The sequence below is a fragment of the Myodes glareolus genome, chromosome 9 (assembly GCF_982192425.1).
Source record: "Myodes glareolus chromosome 9, mMyoGla1.1, whole genome shotgun sequence".
Classification (NCBI taxonomy): Eukaryota; Metazoa; Chordata; class Mammalia; order Rodentia; family Cricetidae; genus Myodes; species Myodes glareolus.
Window position 1 is genome coordinate 63,813,335 of NC_142034.1, and position 15,653 is coordinate 63,828,987.

General features: G+C 47.9%; 1 protein-coding gene across 6 annotated transcripts in view; it reads right to left on the reverse strand.

Annotated features, from left to right (window-relative positions):
• Drc3 (dynein regulatory complex subunit 3) overlaps window positions 1–15,653 on the reverse strand; it is a 42,418-nt gene that overhangs the window by 19,970 nt on the left and 6,795 nt on the right. For 5 of the 6 annotated variants that reach the window (XM_087910558.1, XM_087910555.1, XM_087910560.1 and 2 more), the window contains 3 exons: window positions 11,716–11,832; window positions 9,855–10,021; window positions 4,154–4,300 (listed from right to left, as the gene is read on the reverse strand). In XM_087910558.1, coding sequence (XP_087766684.1) covers window positions 4,154–4,300; window positions 9,855–10,021; window positions 11,716–11,832 — 431 coding nt within the window. The remainder of the gene's footprint in view (window positions 1–4,153; window positions 4,301–9,854; window positions 10,022–11,715; window positions 11,833–15,653) is intronic. The other variant, XM_087910559.1, reaches the window with a different exon arrangement.

Sequence of the window (15,653 nt, forward strand, 5' to 3'; positions counted from 1 at the left end):
ATGTAGGGCTGCCCTGCAATCTTTTTCCAGTGCTGGGAATATAATGCCAGACATCACACATGCTAGGGTGAGTGCTAGATTTTGGAACTACATCATGATGTGTTTCAAATTAGCACCTAAATCTTGGTTTCTTAAGCTAAGGGTTACTATCCCAATATAGTAACCGAATGTGGAGGTCACACACACACACACACACACACACACACACACACACACACACACGATTGGCAACAATCAAAGTTTTATGAACTTAAAATGACCAAAATTTAATTTAAAATCAAGCGTATAACAGGCCCCAGATGCTTCTGGTCTTGTTAAACCATGCTGCATAAGATGACCTCACTATAGTTTCACTTCTGAGTAGAAAACACGGCCACCCTGTGCACATATGGCTGTCGTTTGCCATGCTACCTGACCCCCAACCTGCACCCTGGACTTGAGACAGGGTTTTCTGTACAAGGCCTCCTGTTATAAAAACATAACTGTTTAACCGTCGAAAAGAATGACTTTTCATATTTTCCTACCATCATTCTTTTGGCTGTAGGTACCATCATCATCATTATTATTTTCAATTGTATTATGTGATGCTGTTTGGTTTTAAAAATGCTGTTTGAGTTGCTAACAAGTTTCATTAAATGAATTTTGACTTGGGATTAGGACGGAGTTCCCAAAATTTTCTTTTAAGATTTTATTATTATTATGTGTGTATGATGTGGGTGTGGGGGAGGATGTGCCAAGGGGCAAATGTGGATCAGGGGACAATCTTTGGAGTTACTTCTCTTTCCACACTTACGTAGGTTCTGGGGCTTGAGCTCAAGTTCTAGGCTTACAGAGCAAGCCCCTTTAACCCACTGAACCATCTGCTGGCCCCTCAACAATTTCTGAAATGGCCATAAACGTAATTCTGCTATTTTGTTCTATGCATTTATCCAGAGCAGTTCTTATCATTGAGAATTAGAAAATCAAAATATTAATCAACTCTTAAAACCATTGAAGAGTCTGCATCTTGCAGTTTATATAGCTAGTCAAGATTTAAAGTTTGTTTAAGACAGGGTCTCTCTGTGTAGCTATGGCTGGCTTAGTACATACTAGACAGGACCAGGCTGGCCTCAAACTCACAGAAATCCACTTGCCTCTGCCTCCTGAGTGCTGGGATTAAAGGTGTGCGCTACCACATCTGACCTTCATTTTTTTTAGATTTCATTTATTTGTGTGTATGAATATTCTGCCTGCATGCACGGAGGAGCACCATATGTACACCTAGTGCCTGTGGAGGTCAGAAGAGGATGTCTGATCCCCTGGTTCTGGAAGGGATTCAGTTATAAATGGCTATGCACCTCCATCTGGATGCTGGGAACTGAATCCAGGGCCTCTGCAAGAGCTGCAAGTGCTCTTAACCACTGAGCCATTTCTCCACTTGTTTAATTTTTTTGAGATTTATTCATTTTTATTTATGTGCACAGATGTTTTGTCAACATGTATGTCTGTGAACCATATGCATGCAGTGGTGTGAAGGTCAGAAAAGGATGTTGGAGCCCCTGAATTGGAGTTACAGAGGGTTATCAGTCACTGTATAGGGGCTTGGAAACAAACCTGGGTTCTCTAGAAGAGCAGTCAGTGCTCTTAACTGCTGAGCAATCTCTCTAGATTCACCAAGATTTAATTTTTATGTAAAAATAAGCAACCACCTTCATCTCATTATTATGCAAATGTGCTTTTGTCTAGTGTGTGTGCGTTGCAGGATGGGTGCACACATGAGCATATGTGTGTGTATGGGGCCAGAGGGAAACACCGAGTTTTTGTTACTCAGGAGCCATCCGTCTTGTCTTTGAGACAGGGCCTCTCCCTGCTATGCAGCTTGCCTAGTGGGCTAGACTGGCTGAGCTCTAGCATACTCCTGTCTCTGCTTCCCCAGCACTGGGAGTTTCAATTTTTTCCTTTTTTTGGAGGGGGGCAGATTTCGAGACAGGATTTTACTATATAGCCCTGGCTATCATGGAACTCACTCTGTAGACCAGGCGGGCTTCAAACTCATAGACATTCTCCTGCCCCTGCCTTCCAGTGCTGGGATTAAAGGCATGTACCACCACTGCCCAGTGATTTAATTTATTTTTATTTTATGTGTATGAGTGTTTTTGCCTCAATGATGTCAGTACAACACTGTACCACATGCATGCAGTGCACACAGAGGCCAGAAGAGGGCGTTGGATTCCCCTAGGACTGGAGTTACAGGTGATTGTGAAGCACTAGGTGAGTCTTGGGTATTGAACCCGGGTCCTCTAGAAAAGCAGTCGGTGCTCTTTACCACTGAGTCATCTCTCTAGCCCCTCACACTTGGTTTTTAATATGGTTTTTGGAGATCAAACGTGTGGTAAGCACTTTGCTAACCAAGCTATCACCTTTAATAAGTGGTAACATTCTATATGTACCAAAGAATTATTTTAAAATAAACTTGTTTATGATTTATTATCAATAAATGTTTGATTTGCATATGTATTTACCTACATATGTTAAGTTTTTTCAGACAAAAAGAGTCTACAAGAAGAAAACTTTAGGAACCCCACAATGAGATGAGACCAAGGCTTAAAGGGGGTGCTTGCTTGGTTTTCAGTTTTTTGAGACAGAATAGCTGAGGATGAGCCCAAACTATTGATTCTCCTGCCTCAATTTCTCAAGTCCTGGGGTTAGAAGAGTGTGCCATCTTGTCCATTGAATTTAAGAATCTCAGAATTGACTGGGCAGTGGTGGTGCACACCTTTAATCCCAGCACTTGGGAGGCAAAGGCAGGCAGATCTCTGTGAGTTTGAGGCCAGCCTGCTACACAGAGCAAGTTCCAGGACAGCCAGAGTTACACAGATAAACCCTGTCTTGAAACACCCCCACAGACACACTCTCAGAATGGAGCTGGAGAGAGATGGCTTAGTGGTTAAGAGCCCTGGCTTCAAAGGATCCACGTTCAATTCCCAGCACCCACACCACAGCTCAGGCCTGTCTGTAACTCTCCAGCACCAAGGCTTCTGACACCCTCACACAGACATACATGCAGGTAATACACCAATGCACATAAAATTAAAAATAACTTTAAAAAAATCTCTGAAATAAAAATCTCAGAGTCAGCCATTGTATCCCTGTTATCTCAGGGAAACTTGGGAAACTGAGACACAAGGGTCAGGAGCTCAAGGTTATTCTTGGCTATACAGTGAATTCAAGGTCAGCCTGGACTGTATGAGACTGTGGTCTCAAAAATACAAACAAAACCAAAGAACAAGATAAATCCTCAGGTTCATATTGTCACAGAGAGTCAGTGGGGGTGGGGAAGAAGCTCTCTGACTCCTCTTATTTCTGTGAACAGCACAAGACTTGACTTTGATGCCAGCTTGTCCCTCAGAGTTGGGCTCTCTATATAGGCTGTAGAGGATCAGGGTAGACATTGGGGCTAGCCCTCCCGTTTGTCCAGATAGCCTTTCCTGGGTACCCCCTGAATTCAGCATGGCAAATACAGGTTCCTCTTTCTCAGCAGAGGCGCACAACTTCCTGTGGGAAGAACCGGGCAGGTCAGCAGCCTTTGGGTTCCCAGGCACCTCATACAGAGAGACTTCGTAGTCTTGCTTCGTAGCCTCACACATTGAACCATATGCACAGAGGGAGCAGCAGGAGAAACACTCATTTATGTCAAGGGAGTGGGGACAGAGGCAGGCAGCAGAGAGAGGGAAATATCTCTCTCTCTCTCTCTCTCTCTCTCTCTCTCTCTCTTACACACACACACACACACACACACACACACACACACACATACACACACTATACCTGGCCCAGCATGGGGCTGAAAGACTAACTTCTTGGAGCCAACTCCTCCACTGACCCTAACTAACTGGGAGACTGTGGGTGAACTATTCCACCTTCCTTTACTGTCCTTTAGGTCTTCACCTGGAAAACAGACCACAGCTGCCTGGTAGCCCTGGGGTGAAATGTAAAAGGCCTGGGCCTGCAGGAAGTCACTGGGGAGACTTGAGAAGCCACTGCTAGAATAGATGTGCACAGGTGGGGAGAGGACTCAGCCAGGAACCATCCTCTCTTAACGACAGATGGGGAGATGTCCCCACTGTCTCTCTAAAGACTAGAGCAGAACTGGGAACAGAGCTGGGACACTTGCCGCCTGCTCATCAATGTGCCGGAAGTCCAGGTACACGAGGTCAGGAAGATAGGCATAGATGAACATCTTGTACTCCTCTGCCTCAGCAATGGGGTTCCCAGCGAGGCTGAGTGTCCGCAGGCATTTGAACTGGCGCAGGTAGATGACCTGAGGAGTGGGGAGCAGAGGTCTGTCACAGAACTGGAGTAACACACAACAGCTCCTCCCTCTACACCCTTCCTGAGTCTACAGCCTGCCCAGGACCCCTTCCACACAGATGGGTGATGGCTCATGGCTACTGAGTCAGACTTTAGTCTGAGACCAGCCACAAGCTTTCAGAATCGAACAATGACAGCTCTAATCCTACCTGAGCAACTTTTGGCAAATGATCCATCTAGTGTGTGAGCCTTGAGTCCCTCCTCTACACAATGGACAGAATGACACAGTGTGCTCACAGAAGGCAAATGACATGAGCCATGAGAAGCAGTCAACAAGGTGCACAACAGCCACTGAATGAGTTACCACTTACCAAAGGGTAATGTTTTCAACAGTAAAACCACATGGAGGTCCTAAGTCTCCTATGCTAAATGGAGCTGGATTTTTGGCTCACCTTTCATTCACTAGACAACAGCAAGAAGAGCATTCCACTAGGTGCTGCTTATTCTTCCTCTGCTTTGATTTTAGTAAAATGGGGAGATCGACCATTTGGCTTGTGCTTGCATGACAGCAACATTGAAACACTGTGCACCAGGCAGGTAAGCGTTCTCATGGCATCTGCATCAGCTCCTGCCTCCAGACTCCTGCCTTGTTCCTGCCCTGACTTCCTTCGGTGACAGACTGCGATGTGGATGTGTGAACAAATAAACCCTTTTCTCCCCAAGTTGTTTTGGTCATGGTTTTTTAACACAGCAATAGAAACCCTAAGATCCAGCCATGGAAGAGCAGGGGGAGCACCTTGAGAGAAGCCAAAGGCCCTGAGGCAGCAGAGAGTTTGGCAATAGCCACCAACAGGACTTAGCTGAGGTGGCTACAGAGTAGTGGGGAGGGGACAGGTAGGACATAAGATTCATGGGGAGACATTATCAGAGGTTGTTTCCTGGAAGACCACGTAGGCTTTCGGCAAGAATTTAGATGGGTTCTAAGAACTACGGAAGCCATTGGAGTCTTGTTTATGGAAGAAGGCAGTATCTGGTTTAATTGCTAAAAGATTTTTCAAGTTAAGAGCCCTTTTACATCTTTTAGCCAAAGAGAAAAAAAGCTGCTGACAAGTGTGTAGTAGTAGGTAAGGGTGAGCAGGCAGCACCTTCTGGCAGGGAAGGGGGGCGGCTGTAAACAGCTCTGGTTGGCGTGAGCAGGCAGCCCCTTAAAAGGGGGGGGGAGCTGTAAACAGTTCTGCTTCACTAGAGACGTTTGGCAAAAACTCACGATGCCTCTGATCCAGCAGCCCGAGTCCAGGAGTTTACCTTACAGACAGACCAGTGCAGATATAGAGGACCCTGTTCTGCTACATCACAGACACACACTATGTCCTGCATGCAGTGGCACCAGTTGGAAACAACCTTGACTGCTACCCTAGAGAACCAGGGCGGCAGGATGAGTGATGCAGCAGACGGGTGGATCCACCTGCGATGTTGGCAGTCATGCTGAGTATTGACTGGAGGAGAGAGCGGTCAGTTTTTAGGAGGTCTCTGGAGGACAGCTGGACAAATGTGACAGCCACACATATTCCTGAACACGGGATGCCCAGAGGTTTACTCATGGAACTCAAAAGAAGCTCAGGTGTGGGGAAGAGGAAGTAGAACTGAGGCTTCTGTGCTGAGTTAGGATTACTTATCTGTGTTTTTTAACGCAATCAGCAGGTACTAAAAATAAGCTCAACAAATAAATAAATCACAAAACAGTGTGTAGTTAGCTGTCGAATGAATAGGAAAGACCCAAGACAAAGAAGCTAGTGCCTAAGGGGTATCAGTCAGGCTTCCCCAGGTCAAGCCACAGAAAGGAACATTGCCTGGGTAGGTGAAGGAGGTGCCAGGTCTCTAAGGCCTTTAGGCCAGAGGACACCTGGCCTAGATAGCTTAGGTACCTTGCATGTTCTTTTCCAGGGTGAAATGTTTTTCTCTTCCTTTGGTAAGCTAAAAGTACATTTAGAATATTGACAAAAAGCTTGGTACCCAGCACCCCACTGGAGAGAGCAAGGAGGCTTCACCCTGCCCAGCTGCTGCAGGGGAGCACGGAACACTAAAGTCTCTAGCTGAGAGTGGGGCATTCTGTTTTGTTTTGTTTTTTATTTTTTTGAGACAGGGTTTCTCTGTAGCTTTGGAGCCTATGCTGTAACTAGCTCTTGTAGACCAGGCTGGCCTCCAACTCCCAGAGATCTGCCTGCCTCTGCCTCTGCCTCCCGAGTGCTGGGATTAAAGGCGTGTGCCACCACCGCCTGGTGAGTGGGGCATTCCGATGCAGCCTCCATAACCTCTCCATCTTCTTTTGTCCAGGTCTGGGGAAAGCCTTAGCTCCATTAAAGTTTCCAGTGTCCAAAGATGATGATTCACACTGAGATCCCAGGTGCAAGATACACTAAGGCAGAGATTGAAGCTAAATGTTCAATACCAAGGATTGAGGCTTGGAAGTCTTGGGTCAGTGGTATCGCATGGGCCTTGCATGTACAAGTCCCTGGATTAAAGCCCTAGCAGTGCTAAAACACAAATAATTTTTTAAAAAGAAAGAAAGAAAGAAAGAAAGAAAGAAAGAAAGAAAGAAAGAAAGAAAGAAAACAAACGGGCTATTTGGGATTAATCCAGAACCTGAAAATTCCTGGGTGCCTATCATTTTCTGTGTACATACTATGTGCTAGGTCCTGCATTAGGAATATAGTACCGCAACCGACTCAGTCCTCACAATAACCCTGTGGTCTACTATTAGTCACATTTTATAGATGTGTGCACAGACACAGAGACAGCTGGTAAGTGGCAGCTAACACTGGCTGACTCTGCTAGCCACACCTTCCAGGCCTTACTTGGTCACCCTGCTGGACAGGGCTAGGGCTCCCCATCTCACAGAGAAGGGAGAGAACTGGGAAACTGGGGCTCGAGTTTGGGAAGGGATCTGGTGAGTTTAATTGCTCTGACTTGTTGTACCCAGCAAACCTCTGAGACTACACATCCTCAGGGGTTTGGCCCTTACCAGACAGACTTCAATACTAATGACAAATCAACGCTTGATTTTCTCCACTGTTCACTTAAGCCACCCAGCTGGCTATGCTCACACATGACATGGTCTGAGGGTAGGTAGAGATAGCCAAGCAGACTGAAGAAACACTGACAGTTGAGAAGAGACTTCTCCCTCTCTGCCCTGTCATACACAAACAAGGAGTCCATAAGGACAAGCAGCCAGAAAAAAAAAAAATGGCAAGGATGGCCGAGCCCAAGTACTGTTGATAAGTCCTTTTTCCGCTCTGCCACTAACCACGCACCAAGTGCCCCTGTTTGTGGCAGATATTTAGTTTACTTCTGACTTCAGCTGGGACAGACTTCTCCCGGCAGCACTCCCCTTTGCTGGCTTCTGTGTCCGCAAGGACTCCATGGCCCCAGAGGCCCACCTGCAGGCTGGGAAGGAGCTAATCTCCATGGACTGACCCTAGCTGCTTAAGGACAAAATTGAAGACCAGTCCTCAGACAGGCTCCAGCAATTAAGGAGTCCTGTTGGGAAGGCGTTCTAGATATTCCTGAAGCCCACTAGAATCAAGTCCCTATCACCCATAGCAGGAATCTCTGCAACACCCAATGCTGACTTGCCCTTTCCCCACCAGTCCACTCTAGCTTCCAGAAGTCTCCTCCCAGGCAAACCACATGCACTCAAGTCCCTGCCCGAGTTTTGCTTCCAGTCAGCTGGAGCCCAGCTTTTCTTTCAGGTGCTACCATTTTAGGTGGTACTATGCTCGATTAACCATTCACATGACCCCCTCAAGTCTACCCAGGCAGTGGTTGATGTACTTCCCGTACATAAGCCCTGCCCTGGACATGCCTCATGCTGACACTCCTCTACATGCTGCTGTCTGCAACAAGACCTCAGTTCCCAGGTTGACTCCCATGCAGGCTTTCCCAGGTGTCTCGCTAGCTGCTGCACACTCACCTTTTCCTCCGCTGGCTAGATGGAAGGTTCTCTCTCTCTCTCTCTCTCTCCCTCTCTCTCTCTGGAGACAGGAGATAGGGTTTCACTATCTAATCCTGGCTGTCCTGGAACTCACTACATAGACCAAGCTGGCCTCAAATTCACAGAGATCTGTTTGTCTCTGCCTTAGAGTGCTAGGATCTAGGGCATGCACCACCACACCCTGACACCCTGGTTCTCATATCTTTTAAGGAACTGGAATCAGGTTGACTCTTCATCTCTGACCTTCTCTTGACAAAGAGATCAACCACAACAGGCCTCTATGTGTTAAGAACCTGTTCCAAAACCGAGTACTCACTTGTAATCCAGCATTCGGATGGCAGAGGCTGGAGGACATGACTTTAAGGTTTACAGTGGGGTACACAGACAAGAGAGGAGGGGGAGGGGAGGAGGAGGAAGAGGAAGAGAGAACAACCTCTCCTAGCACCTACTACTTTTGCTTATCGCCTCACCTAGAGCTTAGGCTGGTGGGCTACTGTCACCTCTATTTGACAGGTAAGGAAACTGAGCTGTGGAAGGCTTGCACCTCATGGGGGCTTAGATCTTCATGCCTGACATGCAAAGTAAAGATTATGCTGCCTCTACGGTTTGGCTTTGATGAACAGCCAAGGCACCAAGTTAAGTATGGGCAATAACTTGTTGCCTTGGCTCAATCTCTCTGTTCATGTGTATGGTTGGGACTGAAGTCAGGCCAGCTGATTGATATATGTGGAAATGGAGTGTTGAAAGGTATCAGACAGCCAGGCGGTGGTGGCACACGGCTTTAATCCCAGCATTCAGGAGGCAGAGGCGGGTGGATCTCTGTGAGTTCCAGGCCAGCCTGGTCTACAGGAGCTAGTTCCAGGACAGGCTCCAAAGCTACAGAGAAACCCTCTCAAAAAAAAAAAACCCGAGAGAGAGAGAGAGAGAGAGAGAGAGAGAGAGAGAGAGAGAGAGAGAGGTATTGGACAGTCCTGGACTGAAGTCTAAGCTGGAGAAGCATTGGGGTCACCTCTGACATAGCACTTGGTAGTTGTTACCAGAGTCTTGGCTGTATCTCCCTACTGGGAGCCCACTGTGATGTGTCCTGGGGGCAGCCTACCTCCCAACAGTGTCAGCTATCATACAGACACATCTGAGTACCTAGATTGCCCTCCTACCATCCACAGGGATGGCTTCACTGTTATCTGAGACACTAACTTCCTGTCACTTCTGTCTAGATTAAATGGGTACAATTGGTTAGCCCCAAAAGGACCATACATTGCCACCTCCGTCTCCCTAAGCACAGAACCAATGCCCCACATCCAGTATGTACTTCACATCAGTAAAGGTTTGTCACCTAAGGATGAGACTCAGCAGAATAGGACCAAAGCTGAGGCCACACAACCTGGTACCCAGAGAAGGTTTTGTCAGGTTAAGCATGGTCTTTCCATGTTTTCAAATCCCTTGTGGAATAATTTGGATGTTTCATCTTTTTAGGAAAAGGGCATACTGTATCTACCACCACACACCTTTGCTCTGGCGCAGCCCAAGACCCTGTGGCACTTGTGGCATGGGTCCCCGGCCTGGTACTCACATTCATTATGTTGCTAATCTGGTTGTTGCCCAGTGACAACACTTGCAGCTTCACCAGGGCATCTAGAGAGTCCATCTTGGAGATCCGGTTGTTGGACAAGCTGAGGTCCTCCAGGTTGACCAGGGTATCCAGGCCCTCAATGGCCTCGATGTTGTTGAAGGACAAATCTGGAAAGGAGGAGGACTCTGAGGGTTAGAGGAGGGATGGTCCTGAAGCAAAACCACCAGGCTGCTTAGAGCTCTTGGGAGTAACACAGAGCTGAGGCGCCAGCTCTCCTCAGGGATTCCAGGGGTGTCAGCTGCAGCCTTCTGCCTATCATCTCCCCAGTTCTGCCAGCTCCCCTCTGACTGGGAAGACTTCTCAGCCCTGTCAGTCCTGGAATGAGAACACCCAGTAGTGGGTCTAAAGCGGTGTAGTTGGGGGCAGAGCTGGGAGATGGCCTTTCCTTTGTATTTGTGAACATTCTAGCAAGACTGCTTCTCATGTGCTTAGTATTTCCATCTACCCCATGTTCACATGCATGTCCTCTGACACCTGCAGGTGGGGGTTTGGAATCTTTCTCTTTGATCAGTCAGGAAGTAGAAGCTTTAGGTCAGGAGGGTAGTGTGGTTAGTATACAAATCTCCCTCTGGGTAAATGGGCAAGCAGGTGCTCTTGTAGGAGCCATGGCTTTACTCCAAGAGGCAGGTAGGCCCACTGGCTCCTGGTATCAGGTATTGCCCAGAACCTGGGCTGGCATGGGCACCTGTCCCACTGTTGAGGTACTGATTTCACCTCCTATAGAGATGGGTGACTCCTAGCCATGCAGATGGACCCCAGAGACCAGGAATCAGAGCTAATGAGAACAAGGGTAGAACAAAGGGTGCCTGAGCAGGAGACTTAGGCCCCACAGTTGGAAGACTCACTTCTGTCTGCTTCTGCCACCTGCAGCACACAACTCTGTCTGGCTAGTCAGCCTCTTGGAGCCGCAGGGGCTGCATCTGTGAAGTGGCCCCTTAAGCCCACTAGTGGGGTTACTGTGACTTCCAGTGTCAGCACAAAGACAGCTGAGAGTGTTTTGCAGGCTGAGAGCTGTATTCATCGCCCCTGGAAGCCTGACAAGATGGAGGAACATGTGCCTTGGGATGAGACAGGCAGGAGTGGGGTTAGCCTAGTGCTCCTCCGCTTGCCCATGCTCTTCTGAGCCCTACCTCCCTTGCCATTGGATTGGATAATAACAGCCATTAAGCACCTCCCAGGACCACTGTGGGGGCTAAGTAAGATGTTTCTAAGGGGCTTTCAGCTTGTCCTCTCTTGTCCTTTAGAAGCTCTCCTGCCTCTCACTAGATAGGGAGGCACATAAGAGCTCAAGCCCCAGTGACCTTGACAGTGAAGCCAAAAGTTCTAGAACCAAATAGAAATTTACAAGGGAGCCTGTGACCCTCATTTAACTTGTTGTCACCTTGGTGTATTAATTGTAATGATGGGGATGGTGCATGGATCAAGTCATATGAAGCGTTAAGCAGGTCACAATCAGCATATGGCTAAGTTCCATGCTCATTATAATGGCCAGCTGTTCACCTGTACCAATGTGAATGCCAGTTTAGGGCTGCCCCTATGCCCACCAACCTGAGAGGATGGCAGGTGGGATGGAGTAATCTGCCCGGTATGCAGCAGTCTTTGCCAGGCTTTGCCCAGCATAAGCCCCAGGCTTTGAACAGACTGTCACTTTCTTGCTCCTAACAGACAGGGCATTTCTGCTGCACCTGGGCTAACAACAGGCTGGCAGCTGAGTGTCACTGCGATTGTTCTGCGGGGAGGCGATGGATGTCCTTGGCAGTGGGCCGCCTTTAACAAAGGCAGACGCAGAGCCAGGCCTTACCCAGCCAGACCAGGTGCGTGAGGTTTTCCAGGCCCTCGATTCTCTCGATGATGTTGTTGTTCAGCTGCAGCTTCTGCAGGTTCTCAAACTGCCAGAGGTTATCTATGCGGAGGATGTCTGAAACAGCAGAGAGCCCAGATCTGACTAAGGCTGGGGCTTCCTGCCGGGGCCCTGGCAGACTGAAATGTACTCAGACGGTGTCCACAGATGTCCCCAGCTCTCTGCCTTCCGTAGAGCTCCCCTAGGGAGGAGAGCATGTGAATGTAGGACCAGCACTGTCCCCAGGGCCACTGAGGATCAGAGAGGTCTGATGTGAGAGGGAGAGCTAGGCAGGTGTCTGTGTGGAGATGAGCTGGGCCCGCTCAGGGCAGGAGACTCACACTGCCCCAAGGACTGGGCTGGGGCTCCTGAGGAAACATATCTACCTTAGAACACAAGTTACAAGCAAGGGCTGGCACGGTGGGAGGGTCACTCAACTGGTTTTACTTTTGAAAGGCTATTTTGTAAAATTTTTGGAATATTTACCATCTGTGCCCTTTGACCTGCAATTTCCTTCTTCCCTTCCCTTCCATTCTTCCCTTCCCTTCCCTCCCTCCCTCTCTCCCTCCTCCTTTCCTTCCTTTCTTCCTTCTTTTTTCTTGGGTCAGGGTCTCACTATATAATCCCAACTGTCCTGGAATTCACTATGTAGAATAGGTTGGCTTCAGCCTTCACAGAGATCTGCCTGCCTCTGCCTCCCAAGGGCTGGGATTAAAGGCTTGCATCACCATGCTAGCTAGATCAGCAAATTAAAAAAAATCCATCTCCAAACACATCATAGAAATATCTATAGGTGTGAGAGCATAAAACAGCAGCTGCTGGGATCATCACTCATATACCAGAAAGCAGGGCCCAGACAGCTTGGCAGCAAAGAGACCCTGCAGTTAGAGGACTCAGCCTGGCCATGTAGCCATTCTTTCCCTGGGCATGTCACAATGGCCAAAGCTTGACTTTTGTCACTGGAAGCAAGAAGCATTCTGAATAGTATAAAGAAGCCCATATTGAGTACGTAAAGCTTGGATGTCAGCGGAACAAATTCAGCGCCTCCCAGCTTTCCTCGTAAGCCACACGTAGTCGCTGCTGTGTGCAAATACAACTTAAAGAACTCTACTTGTTTTTATGCTTTCTCCAAAGCTGAAAAAAACAATCCTGCTTTTATTTTTATTTTAAATGTATACGTGTTTTGCCTGCATGTATGTGTGTATACTTTGTGTATGCTATGTGCAATACCCTGTAAAGGTCAGAGAGGGCGTCAGATCCCCTGGAACAGGAGTTACAGACAGTTGTGAGCCACAGTGGAAAAAGAAGGTCTAAGAATCAAATAGTTGTTCAGTTCATAAGTCTGGGTGCCTCAGTTGGTCTTCAGTATATGCTGGAATCCTGAAGAAGTGGGTTCTAATGCCAGTGAAGGAATAGACTTGCCAGCAGAGTAAGGGCAAGCAGACCAAAAAAAAAAAAAAAAAAAAAAAGAGCTTCCTTGTCCTTATATAGACTACCAGAAGATGGTGTGACCCAGACTAAAGGTAGATCTTCCCACCTCAAAAATCTGGATTAAAAATTAATCTGCCAGGTGATGGTGGCACATGCCTTTAATCCCAGCATTCAGGAGGCAGAGGCAGGCAGATCTCTGTGAGTTCAGGGCCAGCCTGGTCTACAGAGTGAGTTCCAGATCAACCAGGGCTACACTGAGAAACCCTGTCTCCAAAACAAAACAAAACAAAACAAAAACAACCAAACAAACAAGCAAATAAAAACAGAAAAAGTTGGTCTTCCCATTTGAAATGATTTAATTAAGAAAAAATTCCCTCACAGGTGTGCCCAGGCATTTGGGTTCTAGTTAATTCCAGAGGTTGTAAAGTTGACCACCAAGAATAGCCATCACACCCCGTTATTCCAAAACTTTAGTCTTAGACTATACTCATTTAAAGACATGAAATGATCTAGGTGTGAAGGCAGTCTTCAAAGGACTATTAAGAGCCTGGCATGGGGGTGCACACCTGTATCAGGAGGCTGAAGCAGGAGGACTGTGAGTCTAGCCTGGGGTATGCAGTAAGAACCAGCTGGGACTAGTGCTAGAGGTTTATAATCCTAACTACTCAGGAGGCTAAGCCAGGAGGCTAACAAGTTTAATGCCAGTCAGCTCAGTGAGAGTCTGTTTCAAAATGAAAAAAAAAAAGAGAACTTGGGGCAGGTGTGGTGGTGGGGAGACAACTTGGTGGTTAAGAGCCCTTGTTTGGTCTTGCAGAGGACCCAGATTTGGTTCCTGGTCCTGACATGTGGTTAATAGTCAGTCATCTGTAACTCCAGTTCCAGGGGATTCAACACCACCTTCTGACCTCTGCAAGCACCAGGCAAAAGGTGGTACAAGCCTGAAGACATAACTCAGTGGTAGAATACCTGTGTAGCATGCCCAAGGCCCCAGCTTCAATCCCCAATACAAAACAAAATTTTAGTGACAGCTCACATTTTTCCAAGAGATGGGGTCTGTTGGTGAGGCTCTGAGATTTGGTGTGTGTGGCTATTCTGACCCCTTCACGGGTCTTGGGGGGGACACAGGATCCTCTGATCTATCCATTGCTTTCCCCTTGGGGCTGGAATGGTACCTTCTATTTCCTCCATGTCCTCAGGGACAGGTGGTACAAGAATCTGTTGTTTAGGTCTCTGTTTGCTACCAGATTTCCCAAACTAATTCTGTTTCTGTCTCTACATATTTCTGGAAGTTCAGCCCAAGGCTCTTAGCCACCTCCTATTTCTGGTCTGGATTTTCCTGGCACCTACTGTGGCCCTGCTGTCTGACAGGCGGAAACTCAGCCCTGACTCACCCTTTGCTATGGTGGCTTCCAGCTAGGACACTTTTGGTAGGTGGCTATGACACACCTGTACCTGACTTGCCCTTAGGCAACAACAGGTGACATGGAAAGGCCCAGATACCCCAATGAACAAGGGTATATCTGACCGCTCCAGATGAACTTCCCACCCAGAAGCTGGGTTAATCTTCCACACAGTCACCAGTTCCACTCCTGTGACCACCATCTTGGCAAGGCCATCATCACCACAGTAGTAACCATTTTGCTAGATTCCCGTTTTCCCCCACCCCTGCATGTAGCCAGCAGGGGTTTATGAGAACTCAAGTCCCACTCTATCCTGTTTCTACCCAATATACTTGGCAGTCCCAACTCACTATAAAAGCCAAATACATTTCATTGTCCAAGGCAAGCACCTGCTGACGATATGACCACACACTGGCTTCCTCAGCAGGCCTTCTCAGGCTGGCTCTGGCCTACCTCTTGGCCTTTCACTGGTTGCTACCCCCTCCCCCCCCAACATGCCGTCAGATCTCCATATGGTTCCTTTCCTCATCTCCTTAAGTATTTATTCAACTCTCACCTTGGCAAGGCTCTGGCCACTGCAGAAAACACTGCACCCAACTCTGATTTCCCTTTTCTCCTTTCTTTGCTTTCTTTTTCCCCACAACACATACTGCCTGTAACGATCTAATTTCCTTGTCTTCTTTGTCTCCCTCACACCATCTCCACAAAGGTAAGGTTGTCTTTTGGACTGTGCTAAATCTGGGTGCCTGGAACAGCATCTGGCATCTCTTAGGCACTTGTTCAGCACTGGCAGAATGCCCATTAGAAGGGGAGGGGAAGGCGGGGAGGAAGTAGCTCCTCATTCACTCCTCCCAGAGAAGCTGCTGCTCTGGGACTTCCTTGGAGGCCACACCCAGGGGTCCTGTGGACTTACTTAAGGCCAGGTCTGCTTGCTGTTCCAGGGTTTGGCATGGGACCCTGCATCTTTGATGTTGACCAAATACCTAGACAGCTGCGGCCTAAGACATCAGGTCACTTTCTGGGTCCTCACCTACTCAGAAACAGAGGGCTCAGGATCCTTGACCACCT